The sequence below is a fragment of the Denticeps clupeoides genome, chromosome 6 (assembly GCF_900700375.1).
Source record: "Denticeps clupeoides chromosome 6, fDenClu1.1, whole genome shotgun sequence".
In the NCBI taxonomy this organism is placed as follows: domain Eukaryota; kingdom Metazoa; phylum Chordata; class Actinopteri; order Clupeiformes; family Denticipitidae; genus Denticeps; species Denticeps clupeoides.
This window is the reverse complement of record NC_041712.1, coordinates 8428141-8441481: the sequence shown is the minus strand read 5'-3', so window position 1 is coordinate 8441481 and position 13341 is coordinate 8428141. Positions and strand designations below refer to the sequence as shown.

At 43.2% G+C, this 13341-nt stretch overlaps 1 protein-coding gene across 16 annotated transcripts in view; it reads left to right on the top strand.

Moving 5' to 3' along the window:
• Positions 1–13341, top strand: part of LOC114792497 (ryanodine receptor 1-like) — a 53319-nt gene that overhangs the window by 5299 nt on the left and 34679 nt on the right. For 15 of the 16 annotated variants that reach the window (XR_003750130.1, XR_003750129.1, XM_028983717.1 and 12 more), the window contains exons 7-43: positions 272–384; positions 470–569; positions 664–760; positions 867–941; positions 1037–1193; positions 1786–1950; positions 2157–2278; positions 2366–2552; positions 2799–2934; positions 3075–3170; positions 3249–3367; positions 3450–3583; positions 3694–3935; positions 4016–4208; positions 4634–4850; positions 4930–5034; positions 5139–5242; positions 5372–5455; positions 5574–5733; positions 5967–6114; positions 6223–6428; positions 6561–6735; positions 6858–7066; positions 7242–7594; positions 7801–7930; positions 8051–8211; positions 8300–8459; positions 8798–8884; positions 9024–9250; positions 9717–10161; positions 10245–10820; positions 11443–11643; positions 11971–12082; positions 12174–12317; positions 12582–12855; positions 12928–13039; positions 13133–13265. Coding sequence is in view for 14 of the 16 variants with exons in the window: in XM_028983717.1 (XP_028839550.1) it covers positions 272–384; positions 470–569; positions 664–760; positions 867–941; positions 1037–1193; positions 1786–1950; positions 2157–2278; positions 2366–2552; positions 2799–2934; positions 3075–3170; positions 3249–3367; positions 3450–3583; positions 3694–3935; positions 4016–4208; positions 4634–4850; positions 4930–5034; positions 5139–5242; positions 5372–5455; positions 5574–5733; positions 5967–6114; positions 6223–6428; positions 6561–6735; positions 6858–7066; positions 7242–7594; positions 7801–7930; positions 8051–8211; positions 8300–8459; positions 8798–8884; positions 9024–9250; positions 9717–10161; positions 10245–10820; positions 11443–11643; positions 11971–12082; positions 12174–12317; positions 12582–12855; positions 12928–13039; positions 13133–13265 (6459 nt within the window). In the remaining 2 variants the exon portion in view is untranslated. The remainder of the gene's footprint in view (positions 1–271; positions 385–469; positions 570–663; positions 761–866; positions 942–1036; positions 1194–1785; positions 1951–2156; positions 2279–2365; positions 2553–2798; positions 2935–3074; positions 3171–3248; positions 3368–3449; positions 3584–3693; positions 3936–4015; positions 4209–4633; positions 4851–4929; positions 5035–5138; positions 5243–5371; positions 5456–5573; positions 5734–5966; positions 6115–6222; positions 6429–6560; positions 6736–6857; positions 7067–7241; positions 7595–7800; positions 7931–8050; positions 8212–8299; positions 8460–8797; positions 8885–9023; positions 9251–9716; positions 10162–10244; positions 10821–11442; positions 11644–11970; positions 12083–12173; positions 12318–12581; positions 12856–12927; positions 13040–13132; positions 13266–13341) is intronic. The other variant, XM_028983705.1, reaches the window with a different exon arrangement.

The window sequence follows — 13341 nt, the reverse complement described above, 5'->3', positions numbered from 1 at the left end:
TTTGGAATGCAAAGATAACTTGTTCCAGGTCATTAGAATAATAATTGCATTTTACCTATAATGTTTAGCAAAAATCACTCAACTAAGGGGCAGAAGTACACACGTGTAAAAAAAAAAAAAGAATGTGGGCAATATTACTGAGAATTCTTCACATGCTACAGACTAAGGCACATACAGCCTTAGTCTGTAGCATGTGAAGAATTCTCAGTAATATTGCCCACATTCTTTTTTTTTTTTGTTTGTTTCTGTTCAATTAATGTGCTATCCACAGGAGAAGCATGCTGGTGGACCATTCACCCTGCTTCAAAACAGAGGTCAGAAGGTGAGAAAGTGAGGGTGGGAGACGACCTCATCCTGGTCAGTGTGTCATCTGAGAGATACTTGGTAAGAATCTTGGTCAACAATATACTTAAAGAATGTGATAAAGTCTTCAAAAGTTGATGTGGTGTTTGCATGTGTGTGTATGCAGCACTTGTCATATGCCAGTGGTGACCTGATGGTGGATGCATCCTTCATGCAAACCCTCTGGAATATGAACCCCATCTGCTCTGGCTGTGAACTTGCTGAAGGTTTAGCAACCTTTAATTTTTTACTCTGGAAAAGAACCATGGTCTGACTGAAATTTGCATTATGCTGTTTTAAATGTCACTGCGAATTTGTTAGGATTCCTGACTGGAGGCTATGTCGTACGTCTCTTCCATGGTCACATGGATGAGTGTCTCACCATTCCTGCTGCTGACCAGGGTGATGACCAGCGCAGGTTTGCTTGTCTTGAATACGGTGTCACAGAATACTGTGTCAGCAGTGTAATCCCATCACTACTAACTACTTATTGTTCCCCTCCCACTTTTTTACATTCTTGCTAGAAGTGCTCACTATGAGGGTGGCGCTGTTTGCAGTCAGGCTAGATCTCTATGGAGACTGGAGCCACTGCGCATTGGGTGAGTTGCAGCCTTCTGTGAAGATCAAATTTTACTGTTGAGTTTAGGATAGTGCTTTTCAGTACGGTAACCTGCGTTTTTCCTGCTCCTTGCAGTTGGAGTGGGAGCCATATAAAGTGGGGCCAGTCTTTTCGGGTTCGCCATATAACCACGGGCCGCTACCTGTGCCTAGATGAAGAGAAGGGCCTTCTGGTGGTTGACCCAGAGAAAGCCAACACAAGGATGTCTGCCTTTTGTTTCCGCATCTCCAAGGTCAGGACCTTCAGTACATAACTATTGTGCAGAATCTGACATGAGTGGTGGTTACCACTTCTGAACTGGTCTATGTTAATGTAAACTGGATAATGTCCGGAGGCGTGATTAAAATGAATAGGGGGACAGAGGAAGGGATAAAGCAGTAGTAGTGGTTTTTATTTGTGTATATTCATCCAAAGTGTAAACACATGAAGCTACAACATAAAAATATTTCATAAATAACAGCAAAGCTGTCAAGGTAGCTGCAGGAGATCAGCCCCGCCTCGTTATTAAAATGATTTTTTTTATGTAATTAAAGTGTTTTTTCTCACGTTGTGTTGTGTGAATGCTCACAGCTGTCCAGTAAAACCTCATCTGCTATTAAAAAAATGGCAAAGGGCGACGCAGATGACTTGATTTATAACATTCGGAGTGTGACTGTGAAAAACCATTGTGAGGATGAGTGACAATTGAGTTTGTGTATTGAAAAAGCTGTATGCACTTATAAATGTATGATAGTTGGAGAATCTGTGTGTGTATGACTGAACAAGAAACTACATTAATGTTTGTGTGTGTGTGTGTGTGTGTGTACATGATTGTATAAGTACAGGAGAAGACAGAGATGGTACAGAAGCGTGAGGTGGAGGGGATGGGCATTCCTGAGATTAAATACGGAGAGTCCATGTGCTTTGTGCAACATGCCTCCACCAGCCTGTGGCTCACCTATGCTTCTGTCGATGCCAAGTCTGCCCGCCTCGGCCCACTCAAGAGAAAGGTCTGGTTTATGTTTTCCTACCATTTCACTGCAGAATCAACTGCAACCAAGTGTACTTTAATACGTCTGTCTGCTTGGAAATGGCCATGTAGTTCATGTTCAAAGTTGCTGAAAATCTGCTGTGACTTTTTTCACCTTTCACAACACTGAGTCAGTAATGCATGGTTTGTGTAGTTACTGTCTGTCTGTGTGTGACTGCTCTTTAGGCTATCCTGCATCAGGAGGGTCACATGGACGATGCTCTGACCATAGCCCGCTCACAGACATTTGAGTCTCAAGCTGCAAGAATGATCTACAGTACCTCAGGCCTCTTCTCACAGTTCATTAAGTAGGCCTGACCTGTCTATTCTTTGTGCAGTGTGTAGGTGTCTGAGTAATATGTTTATGTGTGTATAATGTGTATGTGTGTATTCAGAGGTCTGGATTCTCTCAGTGGGAAGAGTAAAGCTCCTGTTCCACCAGCTTTGCCACTGGACTCGGTGGTCCTGCTCCTGCAGGATCTCATCTTCTATTTCAGACCTCCACATGAAGACCTGGAGCATGAGGAGAAACAGAGCAAATTGCGTTCTCTTCGGAACCGACAGAACCTCTTTCAGGAGGAGGTGAATTTACACAATTGTCCTCTAACACTTTTAAACACATATTGAGTTTACACTTTTTATTATATAACACTGTTATAAATTATACATTGCGTTTAACACATTTTATACATTTACATTTGCATTTAAGGCATTTGGCAGACATGTTTAGTGGGGGACACATTGAGACACATTAATGTTTTGTTACATTTAATTTTTTTATTTTAATGAAACATGTTGCATAACTCGTTGTTCCTCTGTCTTCTATAGGGTATGATCACACTGGTGCTGGAATGTATTGACCGGCTCAATGTCTATAATTCAGCTGCTCACTTTTCTGAGTTTGCCGGAGAGGAGGCTGCTGAGTCCTGGAAGGAGATTGTTAACCTGCTGTATGAATTATTGGGTAGGAAGATAATGTCATAATGTTTTTTTTATTATTTAGTTTTGTATATAGTTTCATTACATTTGTGTTTAATTTCTTTCTTCATATTGAGATACTGTTTTTTGGTGACTGGAGTATGTGTGTGTTTTCTATTTGCTTAGCCTCTCTAATTCGAGGGAATAGGGCTAACTGTGCACTTTTTTGCAATAACTTGGACTGGCTGGTCAGTAAATTGGACCGACTAGAGGCTTCCTCAGGTACAACTCACTTCACACGTCTTCATCAAGTTATTAAGCATTTTAGTGGCACCAAATAATGTGTGTTTCTGTGAGCAGGAATACTGGAAGTATTGTACTGCATTTTGATTGAGAGTCCTGAGGTTTTGAACATTATCCAGGAGAACCACATCAAATCCATAATCGCACTCCTGGATAAACATGGCCGCAACCACAAGGTCCTTACATGAATACATATACATATAAGAAAGAATTAAGGAAATGGTGTTACCTTAACCTGATGTCTCTGATTTCACATAGGTTCTGGATGTCCTCTGTTCTCTCTGTGTGTGTAATGGTGTGGCTGTGAGGTCCAATCAGAACCTCATCACAGAGAATCTGCTTCCAGGCCGTGATCTTCTTCTGCAGACAAGCATTATCAACTATGTGACCAGGTACAAGAGGATCTTGAGAATTAAGCAGCTGAATCAATGAATCAATACCATAGAAAAATATACTATATTTTATGTTTCTCAAAAACAAAGACCCTTCTCTTCTCTTCTAGCATGAGACCAAATATCTTCTTGGGCACATGTGAGGGATCCACTCAGTACAAGAAGTGGTATTATGAGTTGATGGTGGACCATGTGGATCCCTTTGTAACTGCCCAGCCCTTTCACCTACGTGTGGGTTGGGCTTTGACTGAGGGCTACAGCCCATACCCTGGAGGTGGAGAGGGGTGGGGGAGCAATGGTGTTGGTGATGACCTCTACTCATATAGCTTTGATGGGCTACAATTGTGGTCAGGTTAGTGTAGTGAGTTAGAGCCGATAAACACCTTAGTTTAAAAGAATGCGATGTTCTAACATCCTGTTTCCTCTGAGCAGGACATGTCCCAAGGCATGTAGCCTCACCCAATCAACACATCCTAGCAGCAGAAGACGTTGTGAGCTGCTGCCTGGATTTGAGTGTGCCAAGTATCTCCTTTCGCATCAATGGCCATCCAGTACAGGGCATGTTTGAGAACTTCAATCTTGATGGCCTCTTCTTCCCTGCTGTGAGCTTCTCTGCTGGCGTCAAGTAAGAGAACATTCCGAATTGTTGAATGAACTAAAATTGCACTCAATAAAGTGAAGTGATTGTCATTTCAATCACGTGCACAAAATGAAATGTGTCCTCCGTATTTAAGCATCACCCTTAGTGAGCAGTGGGCAGCCATGACAGGTGCCCAGGGAGCAGTGTGTGGGATCGGTGCTTTGCTCAGTGGCACCTCAGTGGCACCTTGGCGGATCGGGATTCGAACCGGCAACCTTCTTATTACGGGGCAGTTTCCTTAACCGCTAGGCCACCACTAAAACTATGCATTGCCTTTGGCTATAAGAGTGTTAAGAATAATAATTATTAAATTGGATGATTATTATAATGACAGTGACATATGAAAGAGCTCTTCAGCTTTGGGGCAGACAGTGTTTTAATGGAACTCCCTCTTCTCTCTGCGTCTCAAGGGTGCGATTCCTCTTGGGTGGTCGTCATGGAGACTTTAAATTCCTGCCACCTCCAGGCTATGCCCCCTGCTATGAGGCAGTCCTGCCCAAGGACCGACTGCACATTGAACCTATTAAAGAATACATGCATGACTTCAATGGCGTCCGGAACCTTCTGGGGCCGACCCAGTCCCTCTCCCACACAGCATTCACCCCCTATCCAGTGGACACGATTCAGGTAAAACCACTGAAATTTTACTTTTTTTTCCCCATATCTTAATTTTCTTTCTTCAATTCTTTTGCTTTTCTGGCTATAGATTGTGCTTCCGCCCCACCTGGAGCGCATTCGTGAGAAGCTGGCAGAGAACAGTCATGAGCTGTGGGCTGTAACTCGAATTGAGCAGGGCTGGACCTATGGGACAGTGGGTCTCCACTTGATATTTGCTTCATCTTTTTATTATTTCTTATTATTTTATTATCAATTCTTCATACTCCTTTACCATCTCTCTTAACTTCCTTTTTTCAGTTCAGAGATGATAACAAAAAATTGCATCCATGTCTGGTGGACTTTACAAACCTGCCTGAGCCAGAGAAAAACTATAATCTTGCTATGGCTGGAGAAACACTCAAGTGTGTCTCATGGGTTTGGGCAAAACCTTTTTACTAATTGTGTTGACTTAATGTATTGTTCATTGGTTGTGATGCCAACAAACAATACATGGTGTTTTCTAAAAAAAAATATTTCTTTCATTTCTGAAGGACTTTACTTGCTCTGGGCTGTCATGTAGGTATGGGAGATGAGAAGGCTGAGGAGAACCTCAAGAAAATTAAACTCCCAAAAACGTAAGTCCACCTGCAGGCCAGGATTGGTAACATAAATTAGACTCCATCCTTTCATTCTTTTAGTTGCAGAACGATTAGTTCATTTAGATGTTGTTGTTGTTGTTGTTGTTGATTTTAGATATGCACAGAGCAATGGTTATAAACCAGCTCCCCTCGACATGAATCATGTAAAGCTGACACCTAATCAGAACACTCTGGTGGAGAGACTAGCAGAAAATGGGCATAACGTGTGGGCACGTGACCGGGTGCGCCAAGGCTGGACCTACAGCATTGTGCAGGTATTTTTTTTCCATTTTGTAGTTTATGGCACTCATCCTGTATCCTGTATATTTGCTGTCAATCTCACAGCAGAGTTATTGTATAACATTTCTCACTAAGACCTATATGGCCATGGATCACTGCTTATTTCATGAGTCATTTTCCATCTTCAGGGAATATTGACCGAATTCATTTTTTAAACCGTATAACGCACAGAGTTCTGACCTTGCCCACAAAGTTGGTTTTATTTTAGGACATAGTGAACAAGCGCAATCCTCGCCTTGTTCCGTACAACCTCCTGGATGAGAAAACAAAGAAGACCAACAGGGACACAGTGTGTGCAGCTGTCCGAACTCTCATTGGCTACGGCTACAATATTGAGCCACCAGATCAGGAGAGCAGTGAGTCTGTCTGAAGGTTCACCTGTCTGTTCAACTGGCATTTGTGTTTTTTAACGAACTTTCTTAAAGGTGCATTTTCTTCTTGAACCTCAATCTCCCTCCTGCTAGGTGGGCACGGCATGTCAGGCTCACGAAGTGATAAGATCCGTATTTTCCGGGCTGAGAAATCATATGCAGTGACGCAGGGGAAGTGGTACTTTGAGTTTGAAGCAGTGACAGTGGGGGAGATGCGGGTGGGCTGGGCGCGCCCCAACGTACGAGCAGACGTAGATTTGGGTGCAGATGACATGGCATATGTCTTCAATGGGTTCAAGGTTTGTGTCTCTTGTCACTTCACTTCTTAGCAACAATTTAATTCTGATGTATTAATTGTTCACTGATTTTGTGAGAATTTATTCTTCTCGTCGGGTAACATGAGATGAATTGGTTTCCTTATTTCTCTCAAGGCTCAACGTTGGCATGTGGGTAACGAGCCATTTGGGCGGAGCTGGTTGCCGGGTGATGTGGTAGGCTGTATGATTGACTTGACTGAGCAAAACATTTTGTTCACACTAAATGGGGAGATGCTCATCAGTGACTCAGGCTCTGAGATGGCCTTCAAGGACATTGAGATTGGTGAAGGTGAGGAGAAAAAGGAATATCACTGATGAATGAAAAGATGATGCACTCTAAGGACCTGAAAAGAATAAAATAGAAAAGTTTTCTTTGCATCTAATTTTACCAAAATCCTCTGTTTGAAACAGGATTCATCCCTGTGTGTAGTTTGGGTCCCTCACAAGTGGGCCGCATCAACCTTGGCCAGAACGTTAGCAGCCTGCGCTACTTCACTATTTGTGGCCTGCAGGAGGGCTTTGAGCCTTTTGCAATCAACATGAAGAGAGACATCACCATGTGGTTCAGCAAAAGCCTGCCCCAGTTTGACCCTGTTCCCCAAGACCACCAACACATAGAGGTGTGTTAAGGCTTCTTGCCTCAAGAAAACGCTGCAGAGGTTAAATGCCCCATACAGTTATTATAGGCATGATAGATATCATAAAGTTGCTCTGCAATATAAAGGATCATTAACAAGTAATATTTCTGTAACTTCCTCTTCTCCCACTTAATTTCAAACATGCTGTGCCCTGCAGGTATCCCGTGTGGATGGAACTGTGGACAGCGCCCCCTGCCTCAAGCTAACCCACAAAACTTTTGGGTCTCAGAATGCCAACACTGACCTGCTTTTCCTACGTCTCAGCATGCCCATCGAGTTCCATGAGACATTCAAGGTCCATCCAGGCAGCACGCCCATCACCCGCGCTCTCACCATCCCTGAAGACGAAGCTCTGGACGTGGAGCCTGACTCAGAGTTTGAGCAGCTGAAAAAATCAGCTACACGCAGGGAGCAGGACGAGAAGGAAAAGGAGCCATCTGTACCCAAGGAGATACCAGGCACTAAAGAAAATGAGAAAGACATGACCACCGAGAAGAGTAAAAAGAAAGGGTAGGATTATTGATGAATGTTAAAGACAGATGAGAAAGTTATTTGGACAGTTATATATTTATATATACTGACAACAGTAGGTAAATAATTTGCTGGGATTTAGGATGAACGAATTATTATTGGATTTAATCGCTGAGAATAGGTCTGTCCATTTACTGATGCCGTTTTTACTGTTTGTGGGGGTGGTGTCTTTAACTATCCTGCAGGTTCCTTTTCAAGGCAAAGAAAGCTGCCTTCATTGCACCTCCACCTGTAGTACCTGCCATTCCTCGGCTGGTGGAAGATGTTGTCCCAGATGACCGAGATGATGTTGACGTCATCCTGAGCACAACAACAGTATGATCCGATTTCCACCCTAGCTTCTTTTAATGCACGTGTGGAATTATATCTTTACATATAAATGCCCGACATAGTACCTGTTTTAATTGAACCTATGCCTGTTTTTTTGGGTTGCAGTATTACTACTCTGTTCGCGTGTTTGCGGGGCAGGAGGCCACAGGGGTTTGGGCAGGTTGGGTTACCCCTGATTACCATCAGTACGACCCCCATTTTGATCTCAGCAAAGTGCGTAATGTTACTGTCACTGTGGGCGATGACAAGGGTAACATCCACGACAGGTCAGTGACACCTGGAGTACAGCAGTTGACACACAAACAGGCTATAATGCAGACACTAAAATATTCTCTGACCTCTCTCTCTGACCAGTATGAAGCGCAGCAACTGCTACATGGTATGGGGTGGAGAGTTCAGCAACTCGCAGCAGACACGCAGCCAGGAGGACCTTGTGATTGGTTGCCTTGTCGACCTTGATACAGGTCTTATGAATTTTACAGCCAATGGGAAGGAGGTCAACACGTTCTACCAGGTCAGCTGAAAAACGAGTTCCCGACCAGGAAATCTGAACACCTCCCCTTAATGACGTCAGAAAATGATGCAGATGTGTTCATTTCTAGTTCACCATGTAGAATGCTTGAGATAAAGCTGAAATAATCTATATGCATGTTTCATAAAACCACACAGTGAGCTTGATTAGTTAAATGTATTTTGCCACAAGTCCTTGTAATATCTTTGTGATTTTTGGGGTATGTGCCGGAGCACAAACTTTGAGCAGAAAGATTTTTGTGCAATATTCTCAAAAATATAAATTATGTTTCCCCAAATTGCAATTTATTTTATTTTCTTTATTATCTGTGTATTTATTAGGTGGAGCCCAACACCAAACTGTTCCCGGCTGTATTTGTTTTACCCTCCAGTCAAAATGTGCTGCAGGTGGAGTTGGGCAAACTTAAGGTCAGATCATCTCCAATTTAATGAATGAATTAAATATATGCATTAATTTATTATTTTGAACGTTATGATTGTGCCCAGAAGTACTTTGGCATATTTTTATTTGTTTATTTATTTATTACTTGCATTTTGTTTCCATTAGAACATCATGCCCATCTCAGCAGCCATGTTCCGCAGTGACCGCAAGAACCCGGTCCCTCAGTGTCCTCCACGACTGGATGTTCAGATGCTGACTCCTGTAATCTGGAGCCGAATGCCCAATCACTTTTTGTCACCTGAGACATGTCGTATCAGCGAGAGACTGGGCTGGAAAGTTGAATGCTCTGAGCCACTCACCATGATGGCTCTGCACATCCCAGAGGAGAACAGGCATGTTATAGTTTCAGTATTACAGAAGTGCTACAGTCTCATTTCTCGGTAGTAGTAGCCTAGTGGGTAACACACTTGCCTATGAACCAGAAGACCCAGGTTCAAACCCCACTTACTACCATTGCTCCAGGGAGACTGTCGCTCTGGACCACGGTGTCTGATGCTCTAAATGTAAATGTGAATCTCTTTTTTGTTGTATTTTTTTTTTTTTTTTGATTCATCATTTATACACATAATTGTTATTCTGGACGACATTTGTATAAAATTTTTATTATTAATGTTCCTTTTTCTTTTTTATTTTTTTTTTGGAACATTATGGATCATGGCACATGGCTAATTCCATAAGCTTGTCACTTAATACTTCAGGTGCCCAGATCATGTTAGCAGGTCTACCCATTGTGGACTGGATGTGTCTGGTCATGGTGTTTTTTCTCCCTTAGCTTGTTACATTTTCTCTCTATTACAGATGTATTGACATCCTTGAGTTGTCAGAGCGCATGGACCTGATGACATTTCATTACCACACCCTGAAGCTTTACGGCTCAGTCTGTGCTCTGGGCAACAACCGTGTGGCTCATGCCCTGTGCAGCCATGTGGATGAGTCGCAGCTCTTCTACGCCATTGAGAATACCTACTTGCCCGGGCCCATCCGCAGTGGTTACTACGACCTGCTCATCAGTATGCACCTTGAGTCCGCCAGACGCAATCGTCTCATGACCAACCATGAGTTTATAGTGCCCATGACAGACGAGACACGCAGCATCACGCTCTACTCGGATGCAGAGAAGTCCCATGCCTTGCCTGGCGTTGGTCTGACCACCTGCCTACGGCCCAAACTGCACTTCTCACCCACAGGCTTTGTTGGAACGAATGCAGATATTTATACCCTAAGCCCCATAATTCCTCTGCAGGTAAGGAGAAGGAGAAAGAGGAAAAGATGAAAATGCAATTTCAAATAATTGAATTTCAGAATTCGTGATTTCTCTGTCCGCAGATCCTGAAGACCAAAGCGTTAAATATGTTAACTGAAGCAGTGCAGGATGGTGGACAGGCTATGCGGGACCCAGTAGGTGGCAGTGTTGAGTTCCACTTCGTACCCATCCTGAAGCTCACTAGCACGCTGCTCATCATGGGTGTGTTCGAGGATGAGGACGTGACCCACATCCTGAAGATGATCGAGCCCACTGTGTTCAAGGAGCAGGCAGAGAACCCCTCCACAGAGGAAGGAGGGGCAGCAGTGGAAAAAGCAGCCTTGAAGGAGGGAGGCACAGAACAGAAAGAGGAGGCTGAGCAGGAGACAGACCACGAAGTTCAGGATGAGGGGGTGGGAGAGGAAGAGGAGGAGGAGGATGAAGAAGAGCTGGAGCTAGATCTGGAGGAAGAAGAACTAGAAGACACTACAGAAAAAGAAGGAGAGGAGGATAGCAAAGAGGAGAAGACTGACACTGAGAAAAAAGCAGAAGAGGACAAAGAGGAAGGGTCAGATCAGAAAGAGGCAGAGACACATGAGGAAGAGAGTCTACATGAAGGCCTTTTGCACATGAAGCTTCCTGAGTCTGTTAAACTGCAGGTATACAACAAAGCAAATGCCATCATGATCAATAAGTACAGTGATTACATGCCAAGTTATGCAAATTATACAGCTTTGTAAAAATAGGTATCATAACACAATGCTACATTTTTATTAAACCTTGTGTTCAAAAATGGTAATCAAACCAGATTTATTACAACAGAGCTCTAATGAAACAGTATAAAGTAAAACAATAAGCATTAGAAACTTGCCTCAAAGCCAAGCCACATCATACATGCATTTAGTATTGACAAATTTATTTCATTTTTAACATTAAATTAATTTCATTTTTTATACTGTTTTGTCGTGAACTACGCATTGGAGGTGGTGTGTACTACTTTGAAATGTGGTGATATCCGAAACCTGAACACCTTAAGTATTCAATAACATAATTCTTTCAGTGTAGTCCCTTGTAAAATGTAAAATCATTTTAAAATCGTTTTTGTATTCTGAATTCAATAGATTTTGTTGAATCCTTCCTCTATTAATAAAGCAATAATTTATGTGGTTCATATCGGCAGAGGTTCTACTATTTTAATGTGACTTGACTAATCACATCGTAGAGCACTACTGAGCACAGTTGTTAAATTTGATATTTTTCTTTTCTTTGTCCTTCCCTCAGATGTGTACTCTACTACAGTATTTCTGTGATTGCGAGTTGAGGCACAGGGTGGAGGCCATCATTGCGTTCTCTGATCAGTTTGTGAGCCAAGTTCAGACCAATCAGAGACAGCGCTACAATGAACTCATGCTGGCGTTCACGATGAGTGCTGCCGAGACTGCCCGCAAAACCCGCGAGTTCCGCTCACCCCCACAGGAGCAGGTAGGTGCACACACATGCACGCATGCACACACACACACACACACACACACACACACACACACATGCACACACACATGTACACACACACACACACACACACACACACACGTACGTACGCACACACACGCACATGTACACACACACACACACAAGTGCAAGCACACACATGTACACACACACGTACGCACACACACACAAGTGCACGCACACACACACCTACACATACACACATGCTCGCAAACACACGCGCATTTGCACAAACACGCATGCACACACACATGCACACGTCTGACATGTCAAATATGACTACATTTATGGTTTGTGCAGGTGAACATGCTGATGAACTTTAAGAACTGTCCAGAGGAAGAAGACTGTCCTGTACCAGAGGAAGTTCGCACTGACTTGCAGACTTTTCACAATGATGTGCTGGCGCACTGTGGTAAGTTTTTTTGTGAACACAGATGTACACACACACTTTTGGTGGCACCTGCTAAAGTGTATTTTGTAATTTGTTCTCTTTATATTTTCAGGTATTCACATAGAGGAAGAAGAAGAGGAGGAGGAGGTGGATGCATCCCTAAGAGGAAGACTCTTGCATCTGGTGGAAAAAATAAAGAGCCTTCGCCAAAAAAAAGAAGAGAAGGAGCCAGAGTCTAATGAAGAGACCAAACCTGGTAAGTCTGATACCATTCAGCAGGCAGGAAACCAAGACACTTAATATTCAACAAACGAGCTATTTGGTTACTAGTGCTATTTATTCTTACTATTAAAGATGTAATACAGCCATGCCAAATAGTGATCCGGCCCAACTATGAAAAGAGAATCTGTGGGTTATTGGAAAAATAAATACTCTTCAGTAATGCTATTGTAATAGTATGGTGATAATGAAACATTCTGCAACAGCACATTACATTGTCCCTGTGTGTCTTTATATACAGGCACCCTTCAGGAGCTCATCTCCCACACCACGATTCACTGGGCTCAGGAGTCATTTATCCAGAACCCAGAGCTGGTGCGCCTGATGTTCAGCCTGCTGCACCGGCAGTACGACTCCTTGGGAGAGCTGATCCGTGCGCTGCCGAAGGCCTACACCATTAATGCGGTGTCGGTGCAGGACACCATGGACCTGCTGGAGTGCCTGAGTCAGATACGCTCACTGCTTATTGTGCAGATGGGCCCAGAGGAGGAGAGGCTCATAATCCAGAGCATTGGGTCAGTGTTGTCACGTTGCTTTGGGTTGTTATTTCTTCGCTACAAACATGATGACTTTAACAATTTCCACAGGAATATTATGAGCAACAAGGTGTTCTACCAACATCCCAATTTGATGCGTGCTCTGGGCATGCACGAGACTGTGATGGAGGTGATGGTGAATGTGCTTGGAGGAGATTCTAAGGTAAGGTACCTTTTGGTGAACCTATACAAAACTCCTTTTTTGCATGTCATGTAACCAGGTTAAAACCACACAAAATTCTTTCAATTCTTACAGGAAATTCGTTTTCCGCGTGTGGTGACGAACTGTTGCCGTTTTTTGTGCTATTTCTGCCGCATCAGCCGGCAGAACCAGCGCTCCATGTTTGACCACCTGAGTTATCTGCTACAGAACAGTGGCATTGGGCTTGGTGAGTGCGGCCCAGAGCACTATGTAAGAAGACATGGATCTGTTGTAAATTGACAATTTACGATGGTGATGTATTT